Source organism: Pezoporus occidentalis, unplaced genomic scaffold, assembly GCF_034315485.1.
Source record: "Pezoporus occidentalis ecotype Australia unplaced genomic scaffold, CSIRO_AGI_Poc_V1 ctg51, whole genome shotgun sequence".
Lineage (NCBI taxonomy): Eukaryota > Metazoa > Chordata > Aves > Psittaciformes > Psittacidae > Pezoporus > Pezoporus occidentalis.
In genome coordinates, this window is record NW_026915847.1 from 3,435,617 (window position 1) to 3,448,500 (window position 12,884).

A 12,884-nucleotide genomic window follows, 5' to 3' on the forward strand; every position below is an offset into this window, starting at 1 on the left:
AAAACACCTACTTTAACCTCTATTTAGACACTAGTCTGTGGTACAAACCCTCCATATAAACCTGTAATGCATTATACACATATTCAAAGCTAGAGGCCCTTATTTCAGGAATGCTCAAGGCAGATCCTGATGACTTTATTTCTACAAATAATGTCCTCAGTAAGTGAGCAGGATTTAGCTTTAGATACCAGATATATCTTTGGAGGTTCATCTCCTAGCCCTTGAGAACTGCTCTGCCCTCAAAGTAGATTATTTCATAACTTAGAAAAGTTTTAACAGAGGAGATACGGAACATCTTCTGTGAATCTGCCACCAAAATCAGAATACTTCTCTTAACCCTTTGCAAAACAAATGGTGTAGTTTGTTCATGAAAATTCATCTGCTTAATTTTACTCACAGAGAACTACAAGGATACGTGCAACACCTCAAAGATGATTTAACTCATCTGTTAGGCATTCAAACAATGCACAGGGGTTGAAGCAGCTTCCACAAAGAGTACTCCAAGTAATGTAACTATCAAACTGCAGCAAACCCTCTTTATTTCTTCATAAAAAGCAATCTAGAAAACCCACTTGTTTGGAATCCATGCTCAGCTAACAGTTCTCCTTTAATGACCCAGCCTTTGCTTGTATGACCTCCAGTAGCCCACAGCAGGCAATGACCAAACCAGGAAACATTTGAGCCTGATTCAGTACTGAAGCAGCAACAAGGCTCTTTTAGGAGACTTTGAACCACACCAGTTGGTTATACAAGGGTATCATGACCTACAAAAACATGTTCCTATAAAACAACTGGCTTAAAAAAGTTCAGCCTATTCAGCTCAAACCCAGCCTACTCTTCTGTAATGGCCCAAGCTCAATGAAGTTTCACTGTAGTACACTGATGTGGGGTTTGGTTTCTTTTCTGTTTTATTTAGTTTCAGAAGACATGATGGGAAAGGCTGTTAAAACAAAAAAGGACAGGAATGCAATGCCTTTTTTTTTTTCCCCATCCAACAACCCCCCAGAAAATATATGGGGAAAAAATCTTCAATAGAAAAGTAACATGATAGTGTTAACAGCAATTTAGAACCAAAATGGGATTAAAGTGCTGAGACAAGATCTTGAAAGGCTATTTTCCTGATAAGAAGACAATCTATAGAATTTCATATTTTGAACTTGACAGGATGCCCATGGGACATGAAATGAAGAATTACAGGAAACCATAGTACTCACCAGTGAATACCATCCCCACAGAGACTTTTACAGCTGGTTTCAGAATTACAGTAGGAAGGCAGCATTCTCTCCTGTACATCTCTAGGATTATTTCAGAGATGCACAAGGAATTTACTGCTAGTTCTAAATTGCACATGTAGGTATTTTTAAGCTAATAACATAGCAGATAGTGAGGACTAGTGCAGCAACAGAACAACATTACATTACTGCCCTAGGAAGACTTAGGTTCCGTATATCCACAAAAAAGTTCTGTACAGATCAGCTATGCTATAGTTAAAGACCCAAACAAAAATTTATGAACACGTCCACCCACCCAATGAGTAGTGCCCACTTCTACTGCTACACAACAGGAAAAAATCAAGGCATTATATTCTCATCTGCCTGAGCTTAGCTATGATGCAACACCAACTCTTTTGACACCTGTCGAAGTAACACATTCCAGAAGAAGAAAGAAGTAATTCATGACAGGGCATTAAAAAATAATCAACAGATGCACCAACACACCATTTAAATGACCCACTTTTCTTTGAAAAAGGTTCCAATTAGTTAGGTAAACATATTGTATAGGTGAATTCCTGGCTTCACTGAAGTCAGTGAATATTGGAACAAGGGTCTCTTCCTGATGTTCTATGAGCCCCAAAGCCTGATCATGCAAATATACAAGATGGCTTTAATTTTAGGTCATCTGCATGTACCTATCCAATTAGAATTTGCAGAATCAGGCTCTTAAATATAATTTTTAATGGCATAGTTACAGATTTATACCCAGGTAATGGGTATTAATGGATTAAAAGCAACAAGTTATAACTCACAGTTCATTAACATTTCTTTGACTTCCATAGCAGTAAGAAAACATTAACTTCTTTATCCATGGTAATTACAATTTCCTCCAGATGTGCACATTCCCAGTGTGGTTTCATTCAAATAAAATTCTCACACTTCTGCTCCAGGTATTTTTTTTTTTCTCAAAATTAAGGCATTACATAAAGGTCAGTAACCAGTGAATAGTGGGGGGGTTAATTGTATTTCTCTCTGGGAGGCAGAAGGCAGCAATAAATAGACACAATTAGAAAACACATGTTCTTTGCAAGACAGATTTCAGGACTAACACAAGCTGGCAGAAGCACTAACATTCATTTTGAAAGCTGATAGTTCTTCATCCTACAGTGTCTATATGCAGCATTACAAAGTTGATATAAATCAGCTGCGGTGGCTAACTAGTCCTAATACAGCAGGTTACTCATAAGATATCTCTTAGGCTCTGTAATAACATACATGTCCTTATAGCCTGAAGATACATTGTCTCCTGTATATATAACTAATTTTCCTTACCTCTAAAGAACATATAGTTTTAAGGGTTTATAGTAAACGTGAACAGGACAGGTCAAATTCAGGTCACCTTACTGAAGAATTAATCCCCCTGATTTCAATGTGATTTATAAGAAAGTGAAATGAGTGTTACTTGGCTGTGGTACAGCAAGCCAAGAATGATATATCCAAATAAACTGCAAGGAATCAGAATGGAATTACTGAAATTACAGGCTGTAATTACTAAAAACATATTAAGAAGCTACCATGCTTATGTAAAGAAGATAAATGTAATTACTAAAATTATATTTAACCCAGGCATTAACATTAGAATCTTTTGTAAACACTTCCGTGAAGGATTTCATCATTAGTGACCAAGAACTTGGTACCATGCTGGTTCCAGAAAACACTATTCTCAGCAGTAAGAGACCCCTTAAATCAAATCTCAGGTTTTGGTTCGGAGTAGTCAGTATGTCACCTTGCAGATTGCTAACCTCAGTTACTATAGCAAATGACATTTGCCTCTGTAATCTTCAATCAAATGACCCAAATAACTAATTCTAGCTGGTGTATGAGTCATACTAACCTTCAACTTCACAAATAAGAGTTGACTATATTTGGTTTTGAGAATATTCAGTCCATTTCTTTTCATGGTATTTTATTTCATAATAACTAACTGAAGTTATTTTAACGTATAATGATGAAACCTGATAAAAATAACATCTCAACTGGTTACACATTCCCAATTAGTAAGCTATAAACAGTGATTTTTATATTCACTAATTAGCATGATGTATGTTCCTGATCACATTTTTGTTAAACTTAGGTGTCAGCTTTTCCATATGTCCCTTCTGGAGGTCTGTAGTACTTTGGGAAAGCCATCAGCTGTATCATGTTGAATGCATACTTTCTGCATTTGACATTCTTCAGCACATTCTCTATGCGGCATCCTTCTCTAGTGAAAGGGGGAAAAAGTACAACTTCATGAAACACAGAATAAATAAATACGCTTTATTTGTTCATTGCAGAGTTTCAGCAACAGTTGAAGTAAAAATAACAAAGATTCAACTTTACATTTCTGTTTTCCACAAGTGATGATACATCTTACAAAATTAAATCCAAGGCCAGGCCCAGTACAGTTATTGCCCTCAGAAACAGGTGATAAGATTTCCCCCCCCTCCAATATATTTGCCCTTGAGGTTTTAAAGTTTAGTAAAAATAATTTAAATACTTTAATTATTAATTTGTTCTAATTCCATAAATATATTTGTCTCTTAAACCTTCTCATAGTTTTTTTTCCAAATCGTTTGCTATATATGTTAAGAGTACACATTGCCCTAAAAATGCGTATTCTAGGAATAAGGCATTTTATTAAGTCTGGCCCTAGAGATTTGCAAAGGAAAGTTTCATCTCTGCTTCATTTCTTGTACGTTCAGCTTTGCAATGAAGGAAAAGAAAAATAAAAAAAAGCTTTTCAAACAGCCCAATGCAACACTGCTTTAGAAAGGAATGATGTTTCTTCACATAGAGTACAAAAGTCACAAGTGCCAAAGTGGTGCATCAAGACATAAACAGGAATTTGTTAAAAAGAATATAAAAGTGTCTTGAAAGCAAAAGCAACTAAAGCAACAATTACAAACAGGTGAATTCCATTACAAAACAGAACCTACTCCATTCCATTTAGTTACTTGACAGAAAGTGGTTAGTTGTAGTAAAGTAATAATCGTTTGTTAAACAAAAAAGATCCCATCAGCTAGTAGCAATGAAAATAATACAGAGAAAGTTAAGTCTCACAAACCACCACCCTGAAATATTGGTCTAGGGGTTAGTTTGTGTTGTGCAAATTCTTTTTTAATCTTCTTATTTTTTTTTTTTTTGTCAGACTAATTACTCTGGAAAGAGGAGTTCAAGCATTCAGGATTCCACATCTTCTTGTATACAGTGACAGCATTGTAAGCGGGCTTTCTTTGAGCTAATTAAAGTGGGAAAGCTTTACCATAAACAGAAAGAGCAAATCAATTCACTCAATGCATAGTATATTTCTTAAAGTTTAGTAAAAAAAACAAAACAAAACCATAATACATGTCAGTCATTGCTATCTTAAAGATGAATCCTTGGGGTCTGAGATTGTAGAAATATTACAGCACAATTCCTTTTTCTAAAGTTAGTTTGTTGCTGTTTGTAGAAAAGAAAGGAACACAAGTGAAGTTTATTGATATTTGGCTAATAGCAAAGCAAGACTTAAGATAAGCCACACAACCAGCAAGTGTGAGCTGACAAGCAGCAAGGCGACAGGATAGAAGTGTCGAGAAGTTGGCTTGTTATCAGTTAGACAGCCTGTTTCGGGATCATCCGATTCATTCAGTGCTCCCTGGATTTGTCTGCTGTTAAACAGGGGAAGTTAGGAACAAACAGAACAGCATTTAAACAGCAAAGAAAGCCAACATTAAGTATTTTGACAAAGTGAAACCACATAACCATTTCAATGAAAGAAATTTATGATAAGTACTTCCAATGTATTTATTGTGTCTACAGCTGATATGAGCAGCGCGATGACCAGGTGTCTAAGAGGTTATTAAGCCTGCTAGTTGCCTTGGAGTAGTATTCACAATTAACATTAAATAACTTATGAGATGAACTATACTACCACTAAAAAGAACACACACACACCAAACAGAAATGAAATAAGAGAAGTTAAAAAAAAAGTTAAGGAAGCAAAGAAAAAAAGATCATGCATATGTCACGATGCAACACTGACAAAAGACTGTCTCCATGGTGTTTGCAGGCTTTTCAGTCCTGCTTCATTATTTATTAGGAAATATATAGGCAGAAATAGAATGTGCACGTGCTCTTTTTTGAAAGAATTAACAACTATCCTTCAACAGTTTTAAATGATGGTATATTGACTCCTTAAAAAAATCACCAGTGCTGGTGGAAGTCAACAGCAGTTCTTTCTATTTAAAGGCTCACACCTACATTCCTGTAATTACCTTATACCTTTGTCAAGTCAACTCAGCCAGGAACTAACCTGGTCACAGCAAACTTCTACTAAATCACTTGAAGTTGCACAGTCACTGTCCTGTCAGAGCAGCAGGAATTCTTTCAAATCACTGTCAATCTCTTCTATTATAGTCTTGGTAGCTTCTCTGCAAGTAGAATTATGTATAGTTCAACTATACCCTTCAATCCCTCCAAATTTAACTTCATTGGTATATACTCAGGAGTCCTTATTAGTCCTTTGGCCAGTAAGAACTTAGAAGATTTTCACTTTTCTATATACTATGAATATTCTGGGATGAAAAGATAACTCACCATTTTTCCCTGTGGACCTAAGAATAACCACATATACAAATTACGACACAGTGCTTTTTCAGCAGCACATGTCCCAGTTATGCTGATTTTCAAGAAAGAAAATGCTGGCAGACTAGAAAGAGGCTGCAGAACAGTAAAGGTAATATCACACAATGCCAGGTAAAATGAGAAGGGTGCATCAAAGACAGCAGCAATCACTTCATGTTACAGAAAGCCTGCCCTTCTGACCTGCATGTTAAAAGGCAATGTTGAGTTTTCTGAGCTTGGATAGCAAGAAAGGTGCAAGAACTGCATTTACAGTATTTTAGACAAAATTCTTTCAGAAACTGTCAAGGAACTGTTTGATATGCTGACTTTGTCAACACTGTGGCTTATACCAAAAGAAATAACTCTGTGTTCAGACCAACCCAGTTAATACACAGTCTCCCACAGCATCCTCACAGCTAAATTGAGGAAGTGTGGTCTGGATGATCAGGTAGTGAGGTGGACTGTGAACTGGCTGAAGGAGAGAAGCCAGAGAGTTGTAGTCTATGGGGCGCAGTCTAGTTGGAGGCCTGTAACTAGTGGAGTGCCTCAAGGGTCAGTACTGGGACCGGTATTATTTAATATATTCATCAACGATTTAGATGAGGGAATTGAGTGTACCATCAGCAAGTTTGCTGATGACACTAAACTGGGAGGAGTGGCTGACACGCCAGAAGGCTGTGCTGCCATCCAGCGAGACCTGGACAGGCTGGAGAGTTGGGCAGGGAATAACTTGATGAAGTATAACAAGGGAAAGTGTAGAGTCCTGCATCTGGGCAGGAACAACCCCAGGTTCCAGTATAGGCTGGGGAACGACCTGTTAGAGAGCAGTGTAGGGGAGAGGGACCTGGGGGTCCTGGTGGACGACAGGGTGACCATGAGCCGACACTGTGCCCTTGTGGCCAAGAAGGCCAATGGCATCCTGGGGTGTATTAGAAGGGGGGTGGTTAGTAGGTCAAGAGAGGTCCTCCTTCCCCTCTACTCTGCCCTGGTGAGACCCCATCTGGAATACTGTGTCCAGTTCTGGGCCCCTCAGTTCTAGAAGGACAGGGACCTGCTGGAGAGAGTCCAGCGCAGGGCAACAAAGATGATTAAGGGAGTGGAGCATCTCCCTTATGAGGAAAGACTGAGGGAGCTGGGTCTCTATAGTTTGGAGGAGACTGAGGGGTGACCTTATAAGTGTCTATAAATATATAAAGGGGGAGTGTCACGAGGAAGGAGCCAGGCTCTACTCAGTGGCAAACAATGATAGGACAAGGGGTAATGGGTACAAACTGGAACACAAGAGGTACCACTTAAACTTGAGAAGAAACTTCTTCTCAGTGAGGGTGATGGAACACTGGAACAGGCTGCCCAGGGAGGTTGTGGAGTCTCCTTCCCTGGAGACATTCAAAACCCGCCTGGACACATTCCTGTGTAACATTATCTAGGTGTTCCTGCTCCGGCAGGGGGATTGGACTAGATGATCTTTCGAGGTCCCTTCCAATCTCTAGCATACTGTGTGATACTGCGTGTAATACCTTTTTCCTGTGGTCCACCCCCAGAACTTACTTCCTCTTCTGCTCACAGTGATAACATTTGGGATCAGCTGAGGACTAACTGCATTGTTCTTTGTTAATTTTCTCCTTTATCATGTATCTTTATATACTTTTAAAAACATTTTGCCTGCTGTTTTTCCTTTTCCTTCCTTAATCTCTCCAGGGTCCCAAAAGTCTGCCTCTTTGACCCTTTTGCACTTTCCCCTCACTCCTTTTCTACTCTTGGAGGTGAGCCTGCTGGTTTCACTTCTCCCCCATCACGCCCACAATGGAGAGTTCTAGCTCTATCCTCATATTCCTGTCTATTTCTTCCCAGTCACAGAGCCCAGGTGCTTTTGGACTGTCCTTCTGTGTGTCTTCCACCACAGACTTCATATGTGCACCTATGGCACAGCAGTTACACAGACCAAACTCTTTCCTCTGAAATGATCCACCTAGGCAGCAACAAAGTTCAACAGTCAGTAAGTTTGCACAGCCATGGCATTAGCCACTGTGAGGTAGAGCTTTAGCTTTGCATGCTAACTAACACTTTACTCTGAGCTGGCTGAGTTACACACATTTGCCTCTTCAGGAAGGAACCCTCCTACTTCTGCCATTTGCCTTGCTCTGTTTTGCCCCATGTCTCATTGACAGTGTGACTGTCTTTTATCTATGTTTCTACAAGTCCCATTAGCATCAGTGACATTTATGCAGACGTAATGATGGAAATGGAGATAAAAGCCATTTCTTCTATTATTTCCAACAGAAAAACCTACAGTACATTTGTTCTTTGATATTCTGAAAACAACGATCAGTGTCTTTCAACATAAGTCCTATCCTCCCCCCAGAGAAACCACAGTGAACAGCTGAGGGACAGGGACTTCTGTTCCACAGATTAGTCATATCATTCTATGCAAGATTCAATAAGATATCTTCAAAATAGAGCAAGAGGATCCAACTCCATTGTCAGCTTCCTAAGAACAGGCTGAGCAGAATACCTAAACATGAATTTAATTTAAGAGGAATATTTGATCACAGACAGGTGTCTTGCTAAGCTCTGGTAATACTTTTCAATGCACTGCAGTGACAATGTCTTCTAACACATCTTAAAGCATTCTCTGCAGCGACTAATGTATCTACTTAAAGCGAGGCTCTACACCCAGCTGTCAGCAGCATGACAACGCTGCTTCCCCTGGCTCATCAACACCTGTAGAAGTTTTCCTGCAAACAGCATGAATTCAGCTGGTGCCATGTCAGCTGGACTGATTTGCCTTCTGACACTCAGCACAACCAGAACAGTGACATCTGACCCTGTTATGGTGGAGTAATCATTTTGGATGGTATAACCATTGTTTTGGATGTTCCTTCCATCACAAACCATACTCTCAACTCACACCAAAGGGAAGGAAGAAGACTCCCAAAATACCCAAGTTTTTATTTTGTACACACGTACTCAATTTAAAGAGGAACAGTGAAAGCTTCTAAATCCGTAACACTTAGGGACGTGAACACCTCTCCAACCTACAGTACTATTTCTATTTATTTACTTTCAAATTGTTCATTTGAGGCTTACAACATAGCACCAATATAACATCATAACAGCCAAGGGTGCTGTAAGTTTAATGATGATATAACTATTTCAGTCTGCCTTCTATCTCACTTGGTATTTTATCATCTTAAACTCCTATTGGGATAATGCTGCATACCTATCAAATGAGGCAAAGGCAAAACAGCAGGTATTCTCTGTTGTTTTTAAATTCAGATGATAAATTGTTTGAACCTCTAAGCAGTGGAGCAGAGATAATGAAAATGATGTGAGGAAAAAAGAAGCTTCTCAAGAGTCCTTATAAAGCTAAGCACACATGTGAAGGCATAGTCTGGCTTTTGATTATCAGTCACACTGACATCCCTGAGCAAGGTTTTTGGAGTTGCATTTTATCGCTTTGGGATATATGCTTCTCTTGTTAGAACTTTTTCAGCTCCAGCTACTAATGATACTAGAAATTCTAAAGTGTCCTAAAGCAGTGCTTCAGGTAGAATACATAGGCAGCTCTTCCAGTGCTAGCAGGACTTCAGTCTGAGTTCATGTCTTGCAGTACGCATACTTTGGGGAAAGTTTCCTTTATTGCAGACAGACTCAAGCAAGCAGTTTCTGAGCCTGTTGGGTTTTTCTTGTCAAACTCCAGTGCTGACACAGACAAATGGCAAAAGTGAGACGCTTCTCTTTAACCCCATCCAACAACAGCAGCACAAATATTTCTTCAACTAGAAGGGATTGCTAACAGTTCTCAATCTTAAACAATTTTGCTTATTTATTCCTTTTAAGACTATCGCAATCAAGAACTTTCAAGAAAAAAACCTGTAAAGTGTGTTTTCAGCCCTCAGAGACTCTAAACAGAATACTGTCTGCTTGCTTGCTTTTTTAAAAAAAAACAAAACAAAACCCCACAATTTTTTCGGAGTGAAAGCAGCTTAATTTCTACATTACATATGTTACTGTGATTCACTCTAAATACTTCAGAGAAGAATCAAGTGTTTCAACATGCTGCACTACAGTTCTAGAAGGCAGCATTAAAGTTTTCAAAGGAGAAAGATGGGATCCTTGTGAACATCTCTTGGCCATCATGTAGATACTGCACTATAATATCGAGAAGAATAAAACATGTTTCAGAAGGAAATAAACAGATCTCAGACTAGTCCTGGAGGACTGCTGAATCAGAGCAGAACTCAGATAAAACATAGAATAGAGCAACCTTTTATGTTAAGATACAAAGTCAATACAATAAAACCTCCAATAATTTGTTAGAAAATGTTTCTGCATTGTTTCAAAATGGAAGGGAACCATAAGAGACATCTTCTGTATCAACAATCTTTATAATATTTCTTTTTCTGATGCATATTGTTGTCAATAACATACATTTTTTTCCTCAAATCTAAATGGTATTAGATACAGTAAAAGATGCTAGAAATCAATTTTTGCTGGTTATGTGATTCTATAATTTCCACTCTGGTTCAAAACAAACAACTGGCATTACTGAAACTGATGTGCAGTTCAGATCGAAGAATACTGTTCCAGTATTCTTTGAATATGAATCCTGAACTGAATCCAGTCAGGGATTTAAACATATATCAACAATACAAACAACCCAATGTGTTTACCAAATTTTCACCTTAACCCTCCTGTTTTTGTTTTACCTTTTGTAATGCAACTTTTTTCCCTATTCTTTTTGTTTTTATCAGTATCCTTTATTTCCCTACTCCTTTTGTCTTCCTTGTTTGGTTATAACACCAAAATGTTCCTTTTCTAACACCATTATTTAGAACATAAAAAGGAGAGCACAAGATATAACATGAGGCCTGTCCACTGAGTTTGGCCAAGCAGCAGGTTCACAACGTAGTCATGATGACATGACACCTAGATCTTGAAAAACAGTCAATATACAGTAATTCAGTTTTTTGTGCTCAAACTATACCACTGTTACTGAGGGTCCTCAGTCTGACCAGAGGAAAAGATTCCATTTTGAGGAGCTGGCCAGAAACAGCAGGGTACTGGAGGCTCAGCTCTGGTCACATTACAGATTTTCAACACTACTATGAACAGGCCATAATGGTTCAGTGCAGAGCACCAGATTCATAAATACACACTCTTGCAGTAGTACTTAATAAGAGGCTAGGAGACATTTGGTCTTGCACCCACACAAACACATCCAGGAAAACCCAACTGTCTTATGTGATCACACAGATAGACATGAGGACTTGGGAAGGAACGGTGAAGTAAAAAGTCAAATTACACAGCCGCTGTCTTTCAATCTCCAGCGTATGTGTTCTCATTGAAGTCAAACTAATTAAAACTAATTATTAATGCCTGAATTTCCCACCAATTTTGTCAGCTGAGCTGTTTTTGAATATCCAGGGGCAAGTGAGAGAGAGGCATACCCCACATACGCAGGCAACAGAACAGCACAACTCACTCTTGCTTTGGCCTACAGAAATGTCTCCCTGCAATCCTGCTCTGCAGCATCCTTCCTGAAAGATGTGGACTCTTACAGATTGAACTAGGTATTCACAATCTATTAGCTGATTGTATGTACTGTCTAGATTAAGACATTAAACTAATTCTGAGATAAAATTTAGGAAAATATTCATACTTTGGATAAAAGGTACAAAAGCCATGTGCTCATCTACTGTTTGCTAAATATGCGATGATAAAACATCAGAACACCGTTTGTTTTTTCACATGACTACAGTTTAGTAACAACAAAAATAGTTCCCAAATTAGGTATTTTGTTACTTACCGAAACTAGCCAATATAGTTAAGAGTTTGATTATTGCATGGCATATATTAAACTTCCTGAAAATACAGTACACGTTAACCCAGATCTATTCATAATAGACCACACCTGACAGTTTCAGCCCAAGATGGGAAAAAGTCTAAGAGAAGTATTACGGCTTCCTGTTTGTGAAAGCCATTTTTGTTTCAATATTGTCCTACATTAGAGAAAGTCAAAGAGAAAATGCTGAAATATTAAATGCTAAGTTAAACATTTTTAATTTGTTTAGACAGCATTTCAGACAGATCTGGAGAACAGAAAAATTCCCAGTTTGGTTAATTCTGTCCCAAAATTGTTGGCTCACCACAAAGTAAACCCCCTACTATTTGCCCATAACATACCATTAACACTGAAAAACAGATGAGCAACTGCAAGGTTTGTATCTAATATGCACAAAAGATGTGCTATTTGATAATATACATCTCCCCCAGTGTTAGTCCAGCACTTCAGAAATCTCATCTGAATGCAGGAGAATTAGTGTCTTCCTTTGTGACCGATACAAGATTCCTGCAAGAATGTTTCTTCCTTCAACATTAAAGAGTAACTACATAGTAAAATAGTAACATTGACAAAATTCATACAGTGAAAATATAATAAAAATAAATGAAACATTCCAGTTAGAATCACAACCCATTTTCCTCACTGCTGTTTTTAAGACACCTAAATTAACAGTTTAAATCCACCCTGAGCAGTTCTGGGCTGCTGAAGCTGAACACCAAGATCAAGTTCACAGTCTGTATCTCTGTCTCGTTTTTGGCCAAAAGAGATTGCCAACCAGAAGCCGCCACATGGGAATAGTCCCTTGGTCATGCCAACTCCCAGACTGCCGAGTTCACCAAAGAGAGTGCTAAAATCCACCATAATCATATGTGGAAACATTTAATAATTTCATGACTGAGATCATGTCCTAGAAACATCCCCCAGAGGGTTTTAATTTACAAGTATGGGCAGAGGCTTCAAGTCCTGCAAAGTCATTCTGGTCTTCTTACCAGAGATTAACTTCAGAACTGAAAAGTGATGGGTTCACAGCAGAGATTCTTCTTTACCTGTCAAGCCAGCTGAGTGGTTTTTGAAACATGATTTTCACCTCTATTATTCTCCAAGCAGAGGATTTGCTGTTTCATTCTACTATTTACCAATACTGCTGTGCAGTACTACACATAAATTCTACAAAGGTT

At 38.4% G+C, this 12,884-nt stretch overlaps 1 protein-coding gene across 11 annotated transcripts in view; it reads right to left on the reverse strand.

Annotated features, from left to right (window-relative positions):
* Nucleotides 1-374: 374 nt before the first annotated feature.
* Nucleotides 375-12,884, reverse strand: part of INPP4B (inositol polyphosphate-4-phosphatase type II B) — a 313,515-nt gene continuing 301,005 nt past the window's right edge. For 8 of the 11 annotated variants that reach the window (XM_062637270.1, XM_062637267.1, XM_062637261.1 and 5 more), the window contains one exon: nt 3,520-4,906. In XM_062637270.1, the coding sequence (XP_062493254.1) occupies nt 4,732-4,906 (175 nt within the window). In that variant the 3' untranslated portion in view covers nt 3,520-4,731. Of the gene's footprint in view, nt 3,478-3,519; nt 4,907-12,884 lie in introns of those variants that run through there. The other 3 variants (XM_062637265.1, XM_062637263.1, XM_062637262.1) reach the window with 3 other exon arrangements.